Raw genomic sequence first — 22,550 nt, 5'->3', positions numbered from 1 at the left:
GCTTCATCAGTTCTTGCTCTCTCTGTGTGTGTGTGTGTGTGTGTGTGTGTGTGTGTGTGTGTGTGTGTGTGTGTGTGTGTGTGTGTGTGTGTGTGTGTGTGTGTGTGTGTGTGTGGTGTGTGTGTGTGTGTGTGTGTGTGTGTGTGTGTGTGTGTTTCAGGACTCGTCATCTCTTTGCTCTCAGAGAGGAGGAGTAATGAAGCAGGGCTGGCTCCAGAAGGCCAACATCAACAGCAGTCTGTCTGTCTCTATGAAGGTTCGTGGAATCATTGGCACACCTTTTCTAAAAGCAGTCATTGTTGCTTAGTATACTGTACATCTGCTGATCAATACAGTTTGAGGAACCATAGTTGGATCGTCACCTTATTGCTGACGACCTTACTGTGTTTTGAATTATGGGTGACACTTCCGGTTTGGGGAACCTCCATTCAAAAGGGCTGAAACGAATCATTTCAAATCATAAAGTTGTCCTACAAATAAAGCTGATCCGTCAGTTTGACCGGATGAGCTGTAAATTTTCCTTCACGATTTATTTTCAGACATCATGAGAGTAACTTTACACTTGGTATTTTAACGTGACATGTTATAACAAGAATATCTATGGCAAGAGCTCTTTTCAGTCGCTGCTTTCTTTTCCTCGTCATTATTTTCTTTTTTCCTTTTGCAATCCGCTGTAAAAGTATGAAAAAGGACAACATATACTGCACATTTGTGGTGTGCTCTACCGATTTTAATTTACGATATATTCCATTAATAATTCACTGAAATGCACAAACAATCTCTCGTTATTCTCCTCAAATCCTCACGTCTCTTTCCAGGTTTGTTTTCATAATCTGTCAAAATGACGGAAATCACTTTGAAATAGTATCACGCAATGCTGAAGTTAATGAACATTTTTGATTAAGGTAACATAAGTTACATATTACAGATATATATATTACTACAGTGATATTTAACCCGTCTGTTATTGCTATGGGAAGACTCGCGCTCTTGTGGTTGTTTGGTCGGTTGAAATACCTTGTTGATGCGTAGATTAATGTCATCTCATTATGACACTTTTTTAACGTATTGCGTTCATAGAGCGAGCCTTTTCACTGATTGTTTACTGCTTAACGGAAGTTACACCCATAATTCGCACAAAGCGTCATGGGACGCAGGGCTTCGCGGGGGTTATTGCTTAATTTGAAGCTAATGTATTATATCAGTGGCCTCAATACATATTTGGACTCATAAAAATGTATGAATCCCGTCGATGTTAAATCAGGAGACATTTCACTAAAATGTGTTTGTTAGGTGTCAAATTATAAAATAATAAATGTACATTTCAAAAGTAAGACGAAAGATAATTAGTATACGCTTTTATCCAATACAATGGCATCCATGCATTCTGAAAAAAAAGTTGACTAAAATGTCAAGCCGCACAACTGTTTTCAACACTGATGATAAGAAATGGTTACTGAGCAGCAAATCATCATATCAGAATGATTTCTAAAGGATCATGTGACACTGTAGACTGGAGTAATGATACTGAAAATTCAGCTTTGATCACAGGAATAAATTACATTTTAAAATAAACTAAAATATTAGATGGAGATGGAGTCTCCATCTACTATATAATATACAATTATTATAATTGTAATAATATTTAAGATTATTATTGTTTTATTATATTTTTTGATCAAATAAATGCAGCCTTGATAAGAGACTTCTTTCACAAATCTTACCAATTCCAAACGTTTTAATAGTAGTGCGAGAGTGAAGCCAGTTTAAATGCTACTTAGTTTATTTCTGTTTATTTTCAACGGACCACCTCCATTTTTCACACGTTTTTTTTTCCTTTCACAGGTGTTCAAGAGGAGGTATTTCTACCTGTCTCAACTCCCTGATGGCTCCTACATACTGAATTCATACAAAGATGAGAAAAACTACAAAGAATCAAAAGGCTCCATCTATCTGGACTCCTGTATAGATGTAGTTCCGGTACATTCTCTCAATTTATCAGTTTTCTTACAGAAATCCTAAGAAGTTTTTAGCATCACAAATTATAACATGTAAATATGTAATTTGTATTTATGAATTTAGCAGACTTTTTTTTATCCAAAGTGACTTACAAATGAGGCGTACAACAATTGGTGAAAATATAAATTAATAAAATATAATTATTATAATTATAAATAAAATTATTATTATTATTGTTAAAAAGTTTATTATAATTACTGATACAATTATAATTATTATCAAAACACGCATTGCCTGTTAAGTTTAAAAAAAAATATTTTAGAACTTATTTTGACCCACTTATCTTCATACTTCAGAAGGAAATGTCTGAACTTGGTTTGATACGTTTCTCAGGAAGTTTACCGACAGCACGTAGCAGCCCTCAGGCTTGGGTGTAATATTAGTAGCATGACGGAGGAATCTTCCTTGCCTGACACCTATAACTATTAGAACCACAAACAGCTCTTAATGTCACAACATTAAATTCCTCCACTGACTAACGCAGCACATTTCTAGCAGTGCTCCAAGATGCGGCGCCACTGTTTTGAGCTGAAGATGCAGGATCGTTACAGTCACTATCTGGCGGCTGACAGCGAGGCCGAGATGGAGGAGTGGGTGAGCACACTGAAACAGGCCTTACTGAGCACGATGGAGGACAGGAGGAATGGGTCAGAACCTTCTGAAGGTTCTCTGGGTAAGTAACACACACACACACACACACACACACACACACACACACACACACACTGAAAGCATGCACATTAGCATGTGAAGATGCTTGTTTGTATCACTGTGTATGAAGTGCTGAGGAAGATCTGGAGCTGTAATTCAGATATGGTAATGGGTGTTTCGTGTCCGTCACGCTCTGTAAGCAGTAGACCAATCACAACAGACTGGGCCATCTAACCAATCAGAGCAGAGTATACCAATAACAACAGACTGGGCCATCTAACCAATCAGAGCAGAGTAGACCAATCACAACAGACTGGGCCATCTGACCAATCAGAGCAGAGTAGACCAATCACAACAGACTGTGCCATCTAACCAATCAGAGCAGAGTAGACCAATCACAACAGACTGGGCCATCTGACCAATCAGAGCAGAGTAGACCAATCACAACAGACTGGGCCATCTGACCAATCAGAGCAGGGTAGACCAATCACAACAGACTGTGCCATCTAACCAATCAGAGCAGAGTAGACCAATCACAACAGACTGGGCCATCTGACCAATCAGAGCAGAGTAGACCAATCACAACAGACTGGGCCGTCTGACCAATCAGAGCAGAGTAGATCAATCACAACAGACTGGGCCATCTGACCAATCAGAGAAGAGTAGATCAATCACAGACTGGGCCGTCTGACCAATCAGAGCAGAGAAGCTCTCGGAAAGGAGGGGTTTAGAGAGACGGAATTTTCAAACTAACCGTTTTCATACTCTTTGAGAATTGAGGTGATGTGCAGTGTATATTATAAGAAAATTTACGTTTTTTTGACCTTGGATGCATGTAAACCTATTGAAGGAGACCTCCAAAACAAAATTAATATCAGTATATATTCTGAAGGTTCTCTGGGTAAGTAACACACACACACACACACACACACACACACACTGAAAGCATGCACATTAGCATGTGAAGATGCTTGTTTGTATCACTGTGTATGAAGTGCTGAGGAAGATCTGGAGCTGTAATTCAGATATGGTAATGAGTGTTTCGTGTCCGACACGCTCTGTAAGCAGTAGACCAATCACAACAGACTGGGCCATTTAACCAATCAGAGCAGAGTATACCAATAACAACAGACTGGGCCATCTAACCAATCAGAGCAGAGTAGCTGTCAACTCTGCTGTGGTTGAGTTGATCAACCACAGACTGGGCCGTCTGACCAATCAGAGCAGAGTAGATCAATCACAGACTGGGCCGTCTGACCAATCAGAGCAGCTCTCGGAAAGGAGGGGTTTAGAGAGACCGAATTTTCAAACTAACCGTTTTCAGACTCTTTGAGAATTGAGGTGATGTGCAGTGTATATTATAAGAAAATTTACGTTTTTTTGACCTTGGATGCATGTAAACCTATTGAAGGAGACCTCCAAAACAAAATTAATAAACTTTAAAATAGCATAATAATAGCACTTTAAAGTGTTCTTATTTTGTGTTACACCATAAAATTATAATAGTCAGGTTTGGGAGGGTAAGAGTATACATTTTTTAATGAACTATCCCTTTAAGCGTTTCTATCATGAGACCACCATCATGACCTTAATGATGTAATGCAACTTATTGCATCATCATCATCATCATCAAAGACATGCTGTCATTCCCAAAATATCAACAATAAACAGTTTTTAATTGGCTGTTCTCAGAGTTTTCCCTTCATCTTGGAACACAAACCACTTCCTTCATGAACTAAATACTCAAACTATCCCAACATGACCAAATAACAAGCATTTCGGCGATGTAGGGAAATTCTGGTCTGTGCTACTTCCTGAAGAGCTGCATAGTTCCCATTCAGCTAAATAAAACGTTCATTTGTTTTCATTTTTGGGCTTCTAAAAGCCTATTGAACTTGAAGTTGTTTTCTCTGTATTCTAAATAAGAACCACTCAATAATAATAACAGTACAGTTTCTGCTCTTTTATTATAGGAGACACAATGTTCTCTACTCTGAGTAAATCATTTATGTTGTGATGGCAAATTTCTGAAATGTTAGGGAGGCTCTATTCACATAGAGGAGTCGTGAAGGGAATGCTGCTTTAGGCCTGTACAATAAAGACACTGATAAACAACTCCCTGTGCTTCTATGGTATAAACTATAGCCACTGTTTTTAAGACCCTCCATGTGATGGTCATGAGGAAATGAAATTATGCTTTCAATTACATGCATTACATTTGTAACTTCTTCATTTTTTGGAACGACTAATATGCAGAATTCAGATTTCTGGAATTGAAATGAAAGTTATTAAATTATCACCATAACTATTAGCATTAGAATTAAACATAACAATAACAACACAACAAACGCTGGATGTCTTCACACACTTTCCAGTTCATCTGGTTTTCATTCCTCTAAGTTTAACAGACTGTTTGATACTCCTCTTTTCATGTCCCTATTTGGGAAACCATTCCTTTTGTTTATTATCAGGCTTGATAATATACAGGACACTTTCCATGAACAGCATACAAAATAGTATAAAATATTTTTAGTCTTTTTGTCTTTGAAAGGAGCTTCAGAAAATGCATTTGACAAGGTTGTAGATTTAGAGTAAATGTGGACAATATGTTTTTGGTCTTTAAAATAAGTTAATAACTTAAAAGGGTCATATAATGCCATTTTTGTACAAGCTAATATGATTCTTTAGGGTCTAAATTAAAAGTTTGTAATATACTTTAATTAAAAATTCTCATTAGTATTGTAAGAAAACACTCATTTTACCTGGCCAAAAACAGCTCTGTTTTCAGCACGCCGTTTAAGTGCATGTGTCTTTAAATGATAATGAGCTTTGCTCACCGTGCCCTATGTTCTGTGCGTACACCGTAACACAATAACACAATAACTATAACGCGTTGTTCATTATAAACGTGGGATTATGAATTATATTGAGAAAGTCGTACATAGAAAATATGCCGTAATTACCCTGAGTGTAAACCTTAGCCGCATTCATCGTGAAGCGTGCTAGCGATTTGCAAAGATTAATATAAATATTAATATAAAGGTTAATAAAATGTTACACTCACTTCAGTTCTTCTGGAGGTGCAGCAGGAACACGAATAGTTGGTGTCGATCCTTTTTTCAGGAGCAGCCTCTTGCCAAAACCAGCTTTATACTGACCCTCCTTTATAAAGCAGTCTGGTGTGTGAAATGATTCGCTCAAACATGAAAGCATTGACGTTGATCGTGGGGAATATTCCCTTCGAAAACAAACTCAGCCACTGCGTCTTCAGCGGTTCGGATTTAGGAACATCAAAATGACTGCTGTGCTCCTTATTACACCCAAGAACAGAACACCACAATCGCTTAGACGCCATTCTGCTCATAGACAGTGCTCCAGCGTATCAACAATGACGCGCGGACTATGATTGACAGCTCGCTCACGAGCAAGGGCGGGTCTGTGTTGAAACGCTGCTGTCAATCAACAATCGTGGGAGGGGCGTCGATTTTGTGACGTCACAAAATCGAACGGCTTGATTTGAGACAGGGGAAAACATATAAGGAGATTTAAAAAAAAAACACTGGATGGATTTTTATCATTTTATGATGGTTGTGTACAGGCACTGCCAACACACATTTCAGTACAATCGCCTTGTAAAAGTGCATGTACCATTATATGACCCCTTTAAAACGTTAATGCAATGAATTGAATATCGATTGAACAGATTATGTTAACATTTCATTTTAATTGCTGGATTTAGGCCAAAATCACCAGGGCAGAGGCAGCTATTTTATGTCCTGTGTTAGATAATAGTTTATATAATGAATCTAATACATGAGATCGAGCTGTACCCTATTCTTGGAAAGTGCCAGTATATGTAAAAATGTTCCTCCTCAGTGTGGAGATTAATCTTCGAGCAGCGCTCCTTCTCTGAATAAACGAGGACATCTGAATCCCCAGAAAGCTCCACCTAGTGTCCTTGATTTTACACGTTTTTCAGTAACGCATGCACACATTACAGTAACTGCTACTGCTTTCTGTTCCAGTGGACTCAGAGCAGTTTAGCAACTTGTTTGACTTTCAAAATTATCTGACAGCTTGATCAGCAAATATGGGATTTTGACTTTTACTGTTTTTAAAGAACCAGTCAGTCGTGATTAAAGAACGTTTTCATTGTTCTGCTTGGTGTCTAAGATAAGCCCATATTCACCCACTGGATGATAATATAATCTTTTGTCTGTTATGCATGCGCTTTCGGTAGAATTAATCAGTTCACCTTTTAACAAACGTCTCATCCCAACAGATGACGACAGCAGTAGCCTGGGGAAACCAGAAAATGTTGCTGAGAGCTTTGGCCGGAGTCTTCATCCAGAGCTAATGAAGGTACTCTAATTACAATGCTAACTGGAGTTGTTTGAACATTGCTAGGACAGTCACTTGGCCAATTCATTGTCATTCTGTTTTTCATGTCACTTACTGGCTACTTTATTAGGTACACCTTGCTAGTAGCGGGTTGGACCCACATTTGCTTTCAGAACTGCCTTGTTTCTTCATGACACAGATTCAACGAGGTGCTGGAAACATTCCTTGGAGATTTTGGTCCATATTGACATGATAGCATCACACAGTTACTGCAGGTTTATCGGCTGAACATCCGTGATGTGAATCTCCCGTTCCACCACATCTCAAAGCTGCTCTATTGGATTGAGATCTGGTGACTATGGAGGCCATTTGAGTATAGTGAAGTCATTATGTTAAAGAAAGCAGTTTGAGATGATTTGAGCTTAATACATGGTGTGTTATCCTACTGGAAGTAGCCATCAGAAGATGTGTAGACTGTGGTCATAAAGGGATGGACATGGACATGATCAGCAATAATACTCGGGTAGGCTGTGGCGTTTGTGATGCTCAATTGGTCCCCAAAAGTGAGCCAAGAAAATATCTTCCACATCATTACTTCACCATTACCAACCTGAATACAAGGCAGGATGATCCACGCTTTCATGTTGTTTACGCCAAATTCTGATCCTACCTTCTGAATGTCGCATCAGAAATCCAGACTCATCAGACCAGGCAACGCTTTTCCAATCTTTAATTGTCCAGTTTTAGAGAGCCCATGTGAATTGTGTCCTCAGTTTCTGTTCTCAGCTGACAGGAGTGTCACCGGTGTGTGTCTTCTGCTGCTGTTGCTCCTCTGCTTCAAGGTTCGACGTGTTGTGTGTTCAGAGATGCTCTTCTGAGACCTCGGTTGTAACGAGTGATTATTTGAGTTACTGTTGAACCAGTCTGGTCATTCTCTTCTGACCTCTGACATCAACAAGGCATTTTCCCCCACAGAACTGCTGCTCACTGGATATTTTCTTTTTCAGAAAATTTCAGAAATTCTCTGTTAACCCCAGAGATGGCTGTGTGTAAAAATCCCTGTAGATCAGCAGTTTCTGAAATACTCAGAGCAGCCCGTCTGGCACTATCAACTATGCCATGTTCAAAATCACTTAAATCACCTTTCTTCCCCTTTCTGATGCTCAGTTTCAACTTCAGCGGATCGTCTTGACCATGTCTACTTGCACTGAGCTGCTGCCATGTGATTGGCTGATTAGAAATTTGCATTAACGAGCAGTTGAACAGGTGTACCTAAAAAGTGGCCTGCTAGTGTATATGATAATACAATGTTTAATAAAATAGGCCCATATGATTGACCTTAATGCTGTGAATATAATATAATATAATATAATATAATATAATATAATATAATATAATATAATATAATATAATACAATATAATAATGCAGTATGATTAAAGCAATAAACCTTTTTTTCTATGAAGGAAAACCTTTGACTATTTTTGTCAACTTTATAACAGTTTTTATATTTTTTTATCTTTTTTATTTTTATATTTAAACATCACAATTATTGTGGTTATCTCAAATAATTGCGATTAGATCAAATAACTATGATGAGATAATTGATCTATAATCATGACAGGCTTTCTGTCTGCTGCATACTGTGCAGTTTATACTGAATACTGTTGTAAAAAAAATGCAACGGTATGCAATAATACACATTTTAAAACAAAGTATGCTTCATTGTTGTCTCCTGTCCTCAACATGTCGTACCATTTAATTCAGTGAGTGGCGTCCAGGTATTAAAATATATATTATTTAGAATTCTTAGTCCAGTTTTGTGTATAAATGTCTTAATCATGGCAATCCAATAAAAATAAAAATAAATAAATAAAGAGATAAATCGCACTTGATTTGTGTTTATTCATCATTCAGTAAATGGAAGGTCAAGTTGAGTTTAATGTGTTGCACAATGCTTAATGTACTTTATGACACAATTGGTGAATTTTGGTCTTATTAATACATAAGCTTTTAAAAATGCAAAGTGTTTTTGTCTTGTTATCTCCAGTATGCCAGAGAAACTGAGCAGCTGAATAAAATGAGCAGGAATGAGGGCAGACAGAAGATCTTCACCCTCGATCCGGAGATGCAGGTTAGTCCATTCTGCAGTGTTCTGCTATTAGAAAGACAGTCTCTCAACTTTTAATGAAAATCAATCTAATATATATCTTACTTTTTCTTTTCAGAGATTAGATTTCTCAGGCATCGAGCCTGACGTGAAGCCGTTCGAAGAGCGATTCGGACGAAGGATCATGGTTAGTTGTCATGATTTGACCTTTAGCCTGCAAGGATGCGTCAGTGAGAAGAATGATGGCGTCTCAACTAACGTGAGTAAACTCTCATCTGTACATTTCATCTTTCTTGTCAGTGTCAGATTTTTGTTCTGTTTTGCTATTAGAATTTGTAGTAAATTCTACAGTAATGTTGAGCTCAGTTACGTGAGAATGTTTATCATACCTGTATCAAAGCCAAAATATTAATATAACCCTACTCATTTTTTTTTTTTTTTTTATTTATCCATATATGGAGAGTCCTGATATATATTAAACACTGATTTTTATATAATCTGACATCACAATTCAGAAAAGTTTAATCAATTAATCAGTTGTATTTTACAGATTTAAATACATACTTATACAATACAATACAAACGACACTGCCTCTGTGAGAACGATCCTTCCTCCGTGAACGATCCTGCCTCTGTGAGCGACACCGAGAACGACCCTGCCTCTGTGAAACGGCAGTGTCGTTCACAGAGGCAGGATTGTTCACTGAGGCAGTGTCGTTCACAGAGGCAGGATCGTTCACAGAGGCAGTGTCGTTCACAGAGGCAGTGTCGTTCACAGAGGCAGTGTCGTTCACAGAGGCAGGATTGTTCACAGAGGCAGTGTCGTTCACAGAGGCAGTGTCGTTCACAGAGGCAGGATCGTTCACAGAGGCAGTGTCGTTCACAGAGGCAGTGTCGTTCACAGAGGCAGTGTCGTTCACAGAGGCAGTGTCGTTCACAGAGGCAGTGTCGTTCACAGAGGCAGTGTCGTTCACAGAGGCAGTGTCGTTCACAGAGGCAGTGCAGAGGCAGTGTCGTTCACAGAGGCAGTGTCGTTCACAGAGGCAGTGTCGTTCACAGAGGCAGTGTCGTTCACAGAGGCAGTGTCGTTCACAGAGGCAGTGTCGTTCACAGAGGCAGGATCGTTCTCAGTGTCGTTCACAGAGGCAGGGTCGTTCACAGAGGCAGTGTCGTTCACAGAGGCAGTGTCGTTCACAGAGGCAGTGTCGTTCACAGAGGCAGTGTCGTTCACAGAGGCAGGATCGTTCTCAGTGTCGTTCACAGAGGCAGGGTCGTTCACAGAGGCAGTGTCGTTCACAGAGGCAGGATCGTTCACAGAGGCAGCGTCGTTCACAGAGGCAGCGTCGTTCACAGAGGCAGGGTCGTTCACAGAGGCAGCGTCGTTCACAGAGGCAGGATCGTTCACAGAGGCAGCGTCGTTCACAGAGGCAGCGTCGTTCACAGAGGCAGTGTCGTTCACAGGGGCAGGATCATTCTCAGTGTCGTTCACAGAGGCAGTGTCGTTCTCAGAGGCAGTGTCATTCACAGCAGCAGTGTCGTTCACAGAGGCAGTGTCGTTCACAGAGGCAGGATCGTTCACAGAGGCAGTGTCGTTCACAGAGGCAGTGTCGTTCACAGAGGCAGTGTCGTTCACAGAGGCAGGATCGTTCTCAGTGTCGTTCACGGAGGCAGTGTCGTTCACAGAGGCAGGATTGTTCACTGAGGCAGTGTCGTTCACAGAGGCAGGATCGTTCTCAGTGTCGTTCACTGAGGCAGTGTCGTTCACAGAGGCAGGATCGTTCTCAGTGTCGTTCACAGAGGCAGTGTCGTTCACAGAGGCAGTGTCGTTCACAGAGGCAGGATCGTTCACAGAGGCAGTGTCGTTCACAGAGGCAGTGTCGTTCACAGAGGCAGGATTGTTCACAGAGGCAGTGTCGTTCACAGAGGCAGGATCGTTCACAGAGGCAGTGTCGTTCACAGAGGCAGTGTCGTTCACAGAGGCAGTGTCGTTCACAGAGGCAGTGTCGTTCACAGAGGCAGTGTCGTTCACAGAGGCAGGATCGTTCTCAGTGTCGTTCACAGAGGCAGGGTCGTTCACAGAGGCAGTGTCGTTCACAGAGGCAGGATCGTTCACAGAGGCAGCGTCGTTCACAGAGGCAGCGTCGTTCACAGAGGCAGCGTCGTTCACAGAGGCAGGGTCGTTCACAGAGGCAGGATCGTTCACAGAGGCAGCGTCGTTCACAGAGGCAGTGTCGTTCACAGGGGCAGGATCATTCTCAGTGTCGTTCACAGAGGCAGTGTCGTTCTCAGAGGCAGTGTCATTCACAGCAGCAGTGTCGTTCACAGAGGCAGTGTCGTTCACAGAGGCAGGATCGTTCACAGAGGCAGTGTCGTTCACAGAGGCAGTGTCGTTCACAGAGGCAGTGTCGTTCACAGAGGCAGGATCGTTCACAGAGGCAGGATCGTTCTCAGAGGCAGGATCGTTCTCAGAGGCAGGATCGTTGACAGAGGCGGGATCGTTCACAGAGGCAGTGTCGTTCACGGAGGCAGTGTCGTTCACGGAGGCAGTGTCGTTCACGGAGGCAGTGTCGTTCACAGAGGCAGTGTCGTTCACAGAGGCAGTGTCGTTCACAGAGGCAGTGTCGTTCACCGAGGCAGGATCGTTCTCAGTGTCGTTGACGGAGGCAGTGTCGTTCACAGAGAACGACATAGGCAGTGTCGTTATCTGAGAACAACACTGCCTATGTGAACGACACTGCTTCTGAGAACGATCCTTCCTCCGTGAACGATCCTGCCTCTGTGAAAGACACCGAGAACGACCCTGCCTCTGTGAAACAGCAGTGTCGTTCACAGAGGCAGGGTCGTTCACAGAGGCAGTGTCATTCACAGAGGCAGTGTCATTCACAGAGGCAGGATCATTCTCAGAGGCAGGATCGTTCACATAGGCAGGATCGTTCACAGAGGCAGTGTCGTTCACAGAGGCAGGATCGTTCTCAGTGTCGTTCACAGAGGCAGCGTCGTTCACAGAGGCAGCATCCTTCTCAGAGGCAGGATCGTTCACAGAGGCAGTGTCGTTCACAGAGGCAGTGTCGTTCACAGAGGTAGTGTCGTTCACAGAGGCAGGATCGTTCTCAGAGGCAGTGTCGTTCTCAGAGGCAGGGTGGTTCACAGAGGCAGGATCGTTCTCAGTGTCGTTCACAGAGGCAGTGTCGTTCACAGAGGCAGGATCGTTCTCAGAGGCAGGATCGTTCACAGAGGCAGTGTCGTTCACAGAGGCAGTGTCGTTCACAGAGGCAGTGTCGTTCACAGAGGCAGGATCGTTCACAGAGGCAGTGTCGTTCACAGAGGCAGCATCGTTCACAGAGGCAGCGTCGTTCACAGAGGCAGCGTCGTTCACAGAGGCAGCATCGTTCACAGAGGCAGTGTCGTTCACAGAGGCAGTGTCGTTCACAGAGGCAGGATCGTTCTCAGAGGCAGGATCGTTCTCAGAGGCAGGATCGTTCACAGAGGCAGGGTGGTTCACAGAGGCAGTGTCGTTCACAGAGGCAGGGTCGTTCACAGAGGCAGGATCGTTCTCAGTGTCGTTCACAGAGGCAGTGTCGTTCACAGAGGCAGGATCGTTCTCAGAGGCAGGATCGTTCACAGAGGCAGGGTGGTTCACAGAGGCAGTGTTGTTCACAGAGGCAGGGTCGTTCACAGAGGCAGGATCGTTCTCAGTGTCGTTCACAGAGGCAGGATCGTTCTCAGTGTCGTTCACAGAGGCAGCGTCGTTCACAGAGGCAGCGTCGTTCACAGAGGCAGCGTCGTTCACAGAGGCAGTGTCGTTCACAGAGGCAGCGTCGTTCACAGAGGCAGTGTCGTTCACAGAGGCAGCGTCGTTCACAGAGGCAGTGTCGTTCTCAGTGTCGTTCACAGAGGCAGCGTCGTTCACAGAGGCAGCGTCGTTCACAGAGGCAGCGTCGTTCACAGAGGCAGCGTCGTTCACAGAGGCAGTGTCGTTCACAGAGGCAGTGTCGTTCACAGAGGCAGGGTCGTTCACAGAGGCAGGATCGTTCTCAGTGTCGTTCACAGAGGCAGTGTCGTTCACAGAGGCAGGATCGTTCACAGAGGCAGGATCGTTCACAGAGGCAGGGTGGTTCACAGAGGCAGTGTCGTTCACAGAGGCAGGGTCGTTCACAGAGGCAGGATCGTTCTCAGTGTCGTTCACAGAGGCAGGATCGTTCTCAGTGTCGTTCACAGAGGCAGCGTCGTTCACAGAGGCAGCGTCGTTCACAGAGGCAGTGTCGTTCACAGAGGCAGCGTCGTTCACAGAGGCAGTGTCGTTCACAGAGGCAGCGTCGTTCACAGAGGCAGTGTCGTTCTCAGTGTCGTTCACAGAGGCAGCGTCGTTCACAGAGGCAGCGTCGTTCACAGAGGCAGCGTCGTTCACAGAGGCAGCGTCGTTCACAGAGGCAGCGTCGTTCACAGAGGCAGCGTCGTTCACAGAGGCAGCGTCGTTCACAGAGGCAGCGTCGTTCACAGAGGCAGCGTCGTTCACAGAGGCAGGGTCGTTCACAGAGGCAGTGCCGTTCACAGAGGCAGTGCCGTTCACAGAGGCAGGATCGTTCTCAGAGGCAGGGTGGTTCACAGAGGCAGGATCGTTCTCAGTGTCGTTCACAGAGGCAGTGTCGTTTACAGAGGCAGGATCGTTCTCAGTGTCGTTGACGGAGGCAGTGTCGTTCACAGAGGCAGTGTCGTTCTCAGTGTCGTTCACAGAGGCAGCGTCGTTCAAAGAGGCAGCTTCGTTCACAGAGGCAGTGTCGTTCACAGAGGCAGTGTCGTTCACAGAGGCAGTGTCGTTCACAGAGGCAGTGTCGTTCACAGAGGCAGTGCCGTTCACAGAGGCAGTGCCGTTCACAGAGGCAGTGCCGTTCACAGAGGCAGTGCCGTTCACAGAGGCAGTGCCGTTCACAGAGGCAGTGCCGTTCACAGAGGCAGTGCCGTTCACAGAGGCAGTGCCGTTCACAGAGGCAGTGCCGTTCACAGAGGCAGTGTCGTTCTCAGTGTCGTTCACAGAGGCAGGATCGTTCTCGGTGTCGTTCACAGAGGCAGTGTCGTTCTCAGTGTCGTTCACAGAGGCAGGATCGTTCTCAGTGTCGTTGACGGAGGCAGTGTCGTTCACAGAGGCAGTGTCGTTCTCAGTGTCGTTCACAGAGGCAGCGTCGTTCAAAGAGGCAGCTTCGTTCACAGAGGCAGTGTCGTTCACAGAGGCAGCGTCGTTCACAGAGGCAGTGTCGTTCACAGAGGCAGTGTCGTTCACAGAGGCAGTGCCGTTCACAGAGGCAGTGCCGTTCACAGAGGCAGTGCCGTTCACAGAGGCAGTGCCGTTCACAGAGGCAGTGCCGTTCACAGAGGCAGTGCCGTTCACAGAGGCAGTGCCGTTCACAGAGGCAGTGCCGTTCACAGAGGCAGTGCCGTTCACAGAGGCAGTGCCGTTCACAGAGGCAGTGTCGTTCTCAGTGTCGTTCACAGAGGCAGGATCGTTCTCGGTGTCGTTCACAGAGGCAGTGTCGTTCTCAGTGTCGTTCACAGAGGCAGGATCGTTCTCAGTGTCGTTGACGGAGGCAGTGTCGTTCACAGAGGCAGTGTCGTTCTCAGTGTCGTTCACAGAGGCAGCGTCGTTCAAAGAGGCAGCTTCGTTCACAGAGGCAGTGTCGTTCACAGAGGCAGTGTCGTTCACAGAGGCAGTGTCGTTCACAGAGGCAGTGTCGTTCACAGAGGCAGTGCCGTTCACAGAGGCAGTGCCGTTCACAGAGGCAGTGCCGTTCACAGAGGCAGTGCCGTTCACAGAGGCAGTGCCGTTCACAGAGGCAGTGCCGTTCACAGAGGCAGTGCCGTTCACAGAGGCAGTGCCGTTCACAGAGGCAGTGTCGTTCTCAGTGTCGTTCACAGAGGCAGGATCGTTCTCGGTGTCGTTCACAGAGGCAGTGTCGTTCTCGGTGTCGTTCACAGAGGCAGGATCGTTCTCAGTGTCGTTCACAGAGGCAGCATCGTTCACAGAGGCAGTCTTAGACCCTGTGGCAAAAGAAGAAAGCAGAAACTCTTCATTTTTATCAGTATAATAAAAAGCTACTCACTTTTGAACGTGTCTGCCAGTCACTTCGACTCGAAATAAACAATATCCCGGAGTATATGTTAGTCCAGTAACTACGACTAGGGCTGAACAATTAATTGCATTTTCGATAATATCGCGATATGATGAAATGCGATTTTTTTTAAACTGCAAAGCTGCGATTACAGTCTGGTCACGTGACACGCGAGAGTAAATCAGTCTGTATTGCAGATGAGGCATCAACTGGGCACGCTACGCATATTGGCCTGGCTACAGGAAATAACAGTTTTTGTTTAATTTATGTGAACTGTGTTATAGATTCTCTCCAACGATTCTGTATCGATTAAGATAATTTCAGATTCATGTCTGAGCTTAGTTTTAAACACAGATACGTGATGACGCGTGTGCTTTATAAACAACCGAATTCTGCTTGCTTCTAATTCCTCTGTCTCACACACACACACACACACACACACACACACACACACATACCTTACGAGAAATAATCTTTAATAAAGTTCGGAAAAGTGGAAGCGAATTACAAGGACATTAACGGGCTTCATTGCACAAGATATGAGATACGCGCGGTCTGCGTGATGTTACTTTTGCAGTGCGCGGTCTCGCCCGCCGGTATTTTACTTACAAATGCTCTACAAAGGCATCATATGTCTTGGAATGCAGTTGGCTTATATATTAAAAATATGAAAATCACTGACAGAAGCTGCTTTCAATTTCAAAGTCACGCGCGCTTTGCGAAGAGCGTTTGAGCATGCAGCTCTGATCGACTCCGTCTACGTGGTTTAATTTAATCATAAATGCTTTTATGATGCGAAATTAATGTGACACAGTCAGTTATATCATAAGTTATTAAACAGACAGGACAAACCACATCTTATAATTTCAAAAGAGATGAAAACATTCAGACAGCCTACTCTTAAATACTGAAAGCACTCTTTGTTTATTGATTGTAATTTTTTCCCCCTTTGTTATTTGTTTTGAAGCTGTATTAGTTAAAATTATTAACATGTAATTGTATTAATTTAGTTTTTTAATGTGTAATTATTATAAGTAGGCCTACTTATAATTATGTAATTAAATATTTTAAGTTTTATTTATAAGATCAATTAAAGAAATTTGATCGGGTGCCTAAAGATTCCCTTCCCTATTTTACAATGATTTATTGCTTGTTTTTGTTGAATAATAGAAAACGCTTCAGAATAATAGGGACGCTTCAGATTCTAGGGAGCATTTGATTGGACAGAAGATGTGATAAGAAGCCATAAGGTGTGTTCGACATCGGCTGCGGCCGGATGTAACCGATCGGCGAGAGTAGCCACGTGCAGGTGAGGAGGAGCAGCAAACGGAGACGTGAAGTCGGACACTTTCTGGTTCCTGATTTGTGAGCTTTAGAGGAACTAAAGGTGTTTGAATAAACAAGAAATACACGTGATCGTTGTCATGCGGTGAATCCGGCCAATCGTGGAACAGCTGTGTCTTCATCAGAGCTCCTGCAGCCCAGTGCAGCCACTCTTGAGAGGCTGCGCTGGCTGAGTTCTCCGGCTACTCTAAAATCGCTCTCGCGGTACTTTGATGGCATACGTCACAGTCACGTGGCGTCAGCGCTGTATCAAGTCGGACAAAATTTCTAACCAGCATACACTGCTTCAAGTCAGCCGCCGATCGGTCTGCGCAGAGCTGCATGAAGTCGAACAAGCCTATAGACTGTAAAAAATATGGACGTAGTGTTCGTGACGTCACCCGTAGGTTTCTAAAGAGAGTTTTTGAAGCCTAAAGTGGGCGTAGCTGGCCGTAGCCATCTTGGCAGCGCGTGCGTCACTCCCGGATAACAGAAAATGGGCAAAGAGGCGGGGCGTGGGTGGAGCTGAGGTGCCTGGCTGCTGAAACCACGCCCCCTATCTCAGGCTTAGGAGCTAATGCTATGCTACTGGCTTCACACTACAGTGATAGCTGACTTATAAGAAGTAAAGCCAATAGTTAAAGTTCATGTTTTTGCCCTTTAAAATACTATAATAGTTAAAAAACATAACCTAAAGTGGGACTATGTGTATCGTGATGCATTATTATTCTGCTAGTTAAAAATGTATTATCATGCAGTAACTTACAATATTGCTCTGAGCTTGTGCGTGTGACAGTGATTTCATGCGCATATATGTCAGTCAGCGCGGCATCGCACGTCAAGTTCGTAGAGAGCTTTATTCATATTCAGTCCACTCAAATGGGTTAAAACCATAGATAATACCTAAGAAGTTCAAGTAAATGCACTAGAAATCCGCACTCATTCAAGTGTGTGCATCTATTGCATGGTCGGAGAGAAAGCACTGACACTGAAAATTCTGCACTTTACTTAAAATATATATTTTAGGCATATTTTTTAACTGTGTGATAAAAATGATAATTGTAACAATGCATTGAAGTATACTTTCAAAATACATTATAGTATACAATAGTATATTGTACAATGTATAGCTAAGTAATATTTGTTTATTAATCTGCATTTGTTATTGAAGACAAAGTGTGCAATTTGTAGTATTTGGAATTTAAGCCAAAGGTATGACTGAGCATAGCCTATACTTTTTACTCAAATATAATATGGTATATGGCTTGTATGTTTAGAAGACACTCGTAATTAATTTGTAATGTACTTGTAACACAAATAAAGTACACTTTAATATCACTAATCAAGCATGTAATTAATTAGTCCCTACACAGTCATATACTATAACTTGTCGATTTGCACTGCAGTCCCATAGACATAGCCTTATTATAGTATAACAGATAGTGAGGCCTATAAAACAGCAGTAATCTAAAGTAAGGAACCCGATTATGCTTTAAAACGCAAACAAAATGCAAAAAAGCGCGGGTGTCGAGACGTGTTTACAAAAGTTGAACTTTTAACTTGACACGACATTTTAAAACATGGCGCGAGAAACTGTAAAAGCAGAAGAGATGCAATAACGGTCAAATACGCTTGTTTAACGCATTCATCTATGTGTTTAGATCTAAAACAACGTTTTCTTTTCTCTTTATTTTTTCATCACCAGGCTAGCTAGGGCGAACAAAGTGCAAGAATATTAAAATCTATATTATTTAGTGTTTAGATAACGTGAGTGAATCTTCAAAAAGATCAGGGTAACGTTAGCCTACGTTAGATAACAGTTACTCACCAATAGCAGATTACAAGGGGACTCATATTTAATAACTTAGCCCTCCAATATGATCGTTATTGATAAGGAGCTTGTGATCACCATTCGCTAATGCGCGTGCCACATCTGCACATGCAATTGACTCCTCCCCCGTAAAAACCATTGTAGGCACATTTATTACCCCCCCCTTTTTTTGGAACATCGTTGAATAAACATGAACATGCACTGCACGTTTCAAAGTCAAAACGCGGCGTGTTTTTTTATATGAATGTATCTTTAAGGGAACTGACTGTCTTTAGAAAAGTTTCGATTTTCATTGAATCTTTCTTTATCGTTGCTCTGCTTTGTGTACAGCCGTTACCATGGAAACCGCTGTTTTTGCCGCTCCTAAAGCTAAACTTAGGCTCAAAATGTACACATTGAAATGTTATTTAACAACAGAAACTTGTTTAAACACACTGTTCATGACTCAAAATATGCATTATATCAGTTTTGAAAAGATAAAAAAACACCTTTTTAAAGCTTAATTTGTCAATGACCCTCATATTTGTTTGATTGCACTGTTAATTCAAAAATAATTCAGCTATTTTTAAATGTCAAGATCACCCTTTTATAATTATACAACATAAACCAGAAGTTAAAGGATTTTGATGAAGTGTATCACCTTTTAAAGCTGGGCTCGCCCTGAACAAGGCATCTTCCTCCTCATCAAGAATGGCGTTAAGGCCTAGCCCTAGAGCAGCAAATAACACAAAACAAAACATTTCAATTGTGCACTCATCAAAACACAGTTGATGGAGATCATTTACTGCATAAATGATCATTTACTTGATTTACATGCTCAGATGGAGATGGTGCAATGACAATGTACTTACTTCGATATTTTTTTAAATGCCATTCCAGTTTTCCTTTCTTTGTCTTTGCGATCGTTTTTTCTTGTGTGGTTCTTTCCAACTGCATTGTATTAGATGCATGTTTGTTCGCCCTGGTGAAAAAGTAACGCACCAGCAGCAGACTCACAGTGAACAGCATTTCTTGATGTTGCAACCAAGCAGAATGAAACTTGCAGAGTAAATATTATTTTCAAGCAGAAAAAATCTTCCAATATCAAACAAACTATTGTATTAAAGTAAGCAGTACAGTGTAACGCAGATAGTCAAACAGACTGACGCTATAGCAACTGTAAACATTCAAATTTTTCTCAGCTGTGATGATGTCACTAGTGATCTCACCTAGGCCTGTATCTATCTATAAATTACAGGAACGTCCGTCCGTCTGTCTGTCTGTGTGTCTGTCTGTATGTCTGTCTGTGTGTGTGGCTGTTAACCACATATCTCTCGAACCGTTAGTCCGATGGATTTCAAATTCGACAGGTGTCTTGCCACGGGCACGAGTAAGTGCAGTGCCAAGTTTGACGTTGTTTGGATGAGAAATGCTAAAGATATGGTTAAATATATCATTTTTAGAAGGTTGTGGTTTAAAAATAAACATTCTGACATTAGAGAGTTGTATCGGTCAAAGAAGCCCCAAGAAGGTTGTGGTTTAAAAATAAACATTCTGACAATCTGTCAGCTACACTGTTTACTTCTGAATATTATAGTTTGGTTCCAAAATGTGATAAATCCATTTTGATTAATTTGAGTAAAAATGTGTTTTCTTTACCAAGAAACCAACAATTACTAAAAACACACAAAAACTGATTTTGCATGGGCACTTTACACTGCTCCCTGAATCGACACGCTTATTCATTTGTGGATGTAAACTGAATCTATATGTTAGCTATGCTGTTTACTTCTGAATATTATATTTCATTCTGGTGCGCTTAACGTTATCGCTACTGTGTAATAGTAGCCTATGCTATTCACCAACTAAACATATCCTATTCAATGCGTTCACAGTCTCTTACACGGGCATCATTTGTAGTTGCCTTTTCAAGCGTTTTCTCAGAGTTCACTGTGTGCTTTCTACCATGCACAAATAAAAATGTCACTGAATGCTCATTGTTACAATTACACAGCAAAAGTTCAATCACACCAAACCAACAATTACTAAAAACACACACAAAAACTGATTTTGCACGGGCATTTTGCACTAGTCTATCTATAAATTACAGGAACGTCTGTCTGTGTGTCTGTCTGTGTGTGTGTGTGTCTGTTATTCGCATATCTCTCGAACCGTTAGTCCGATGGATTTCAAACTTGACAGGTGTCTCGCTACGGGCATGAGTACGTGCAGTGCCAAGTTTGACGTTGTTTGGATGAGAAATGCAAAAGATATTGTTAAATATACCAGTAAAAGAAGCACTTAGAAGGCTGTGGTTTAAAAATAAACATTCTGACATAAACACTCAGTCAGCTACACTGTTTACTTCTGAATATTATATTTTATTCACGGCCATCATTTGTAGTAACCTATTCACAAATTGTTTGCTCAAGCTTAGCATTTTTTCAGAGTTCACTGTGTAGCCTGCTCCCTGAAATCTGTAAGTCATCTACGCCGTTTACTTCTGTATATTATATCTATCTATAAATTACGGGAACGTCTTTCTGTCTGTGTGTGTGTGTTATTCGCATATCTCTCGAACCGTTATTCCTATGGATTTCAAACTTGACAGGTGTCTCGCTACGGGCATGAGTAAGTGCAGTGCCAAGTTTGACATTGTTTGGATTAGAAATGCAATGCAATGCGTAGTTCAGTGTTCCACATTTATTGTTTGTCATTATGTCAGTATCAGTATTTGCTTTCTACCATGCACAAATAAAAATGTCACTGAACTTTTGCTGTGTAATTGTAACAGTGAGCACTCAAATACACCAAACCAACAATTACTAAAAACACACACAAAAACTGATTTTGCATGGGCACTTTCCACTGCTCCCTGAATCGACGCGCTTATTAATTTGTGGATGTAAACTGAATCTGTTAGTCAGCTATGCTGTTTACTTCTGAATATTATATTTCATTCTGATGCGCTGAACGTTATCGCTACTGTGTAATAGTAGCCTATGCTATTCACCAACTAAACATATCCTATTCAATGCTTTCACAGTCTACAATAAAAACATTTAGATACAAGCACTGCTAATTTATATAAATATTATATTTATAACCCCTTTCATGGATTTCTTCAGCATCCGTGAAGAAATTATTTTCACATGAAAAGAACGCTTAAATAGGTCACTTTGATTATGAAAGATGAGTTTTAACGGATCAAATTGTTAACTGCAGGGGGACTTTAAGCTACAACACTGAATAAAATAGGGCTCCAGGTTAAATACATTTGTCAACTATTGTGTAACTTTCATTTCAGAGAACAGCAGTTATAGGTCAGTATCGCTGAATATCAGGGAGTTCTTGAATGAGAGATGAATTATAGATTCTTGGCATGAGGACAGAGGACTCATCCAGAACCAGTGATGAATATGGACACGCTCAGTGAAGCACTTTTAATGGCTCCAGGGAAGGAATGCTGGCATTTGTCAGCTTGGTTTGGAAAACTACTGCTCCCTCAGAACACATCTCGACTTTTCCACACTTTGTTGAAGTATCTAGACAGACATGACTGATGGGAATGGAGTGAAATTACATACAAAGATGTGCTGGTTCATAAAAATGAAAAGTACAGTCTTTTGCTTCTAATTTGCTGGCATTATAATTTATATCAGCATCCAACTATATGATTCTCACAGTATATAATACTTCTCAGACAATACAAATTGCTCTTCATCAAATGCTGTGTGTGAATCAAGGTAAAGATGAGGTCAAAGAAAGTAAAAGAAGGTGGAATGACATTCCCAACTATTGTGTTTCTCCTCAGGTAGAGCCGTTCTTCATCAGCCTAGCGTTGTTTGATCTGTCCAAAGGCTGTAAGATCTCTGCAGACTTCCATGTTGACCTCAACCCACCCTGCGTGAGGGAAATGATCCAAGACGGCTCACCTGGAACACCAGAACCAGGAGGAGGAGACGCAAATGAAGCGGTCAGGACGAACGGACACGGCCTACCGGTTATCCAGAGGGTCGCAGAGTCTCTCTTACGCTTCCCCACTCAGGTAAAAGACACTCATGATAATGGTGATGGCTTTCTTGAGATGTTTAATTAAGTCACTTTTAATAATCCTTTGCTAAATGAAAATGCTGATCTTCTAATACCATAGTGATACAATTATCTTATATAAAGACTTTTTTAAATATATT

At 42.2% G+C, this 22,550-nt stretch overlaps 1 protein-coding gene across 4 annotated transcripts in view; it reads left to right on the top strand.

The window, feature by feature from the left end:
- Window positions 1-22,550, top strand: part of dock11 (dedicator of cytokinesis 11) — a 113,937-nt gene that overhangs the window by 10,514 nt on the left and 80,873 nt on the right. For 2 of the 4 annotated variants that reach the window (XM_081359414.1, XM_081359412.1), the window contains exons 6-12: window positions 161-256; window positions 1,846-1,980; window positions 2,518-2,692; window positions 6,953-7,032; window positions 9,061-9,144; window positions 9,239-9,379; window positions 22,172-22,405. In XM_081359414.1, coding sequence (XP_081215540.1) covers window positions 161-256; window positions 1,846-1,980; window positions 2,518-2,692; window positions 6,953-7,032; window positions 9,061-9,144; window positions 9,239-9,379; window positions 22,172-22,405 — 945 coding nt within the window. Of the gene's footprint in view, window positions 1-160; window positions 257-1,845; window positions 1,981-2,514; window positions 2,693-6,952; window positions 7,033-9,060; window positions 9,145-9,238; window positions 9,380-22,171; window positions 22,406-22,550 lie in introns of all 4 variants that reach the window. The other 2 variants (XM_081359413.1, XM_081359411.1) reach the window with 1 other exon arrangement.

This window comes from Scardinius erythrophthalmus (assembly GCF_964197995.2).
Source record: "Scardinius erythrophthalmus genome assembly, chromosome: 2".
Lineage (NCBI taxonomy): Eukaryota > Metazoa > Chordata > Actinopteri > Cypriniformes > Leuciscidae > Scardinius > Scardinius erythrophthalmus.
This window is presented reverse-complemented; position numbering and strand designations above follow the sequence as displayed.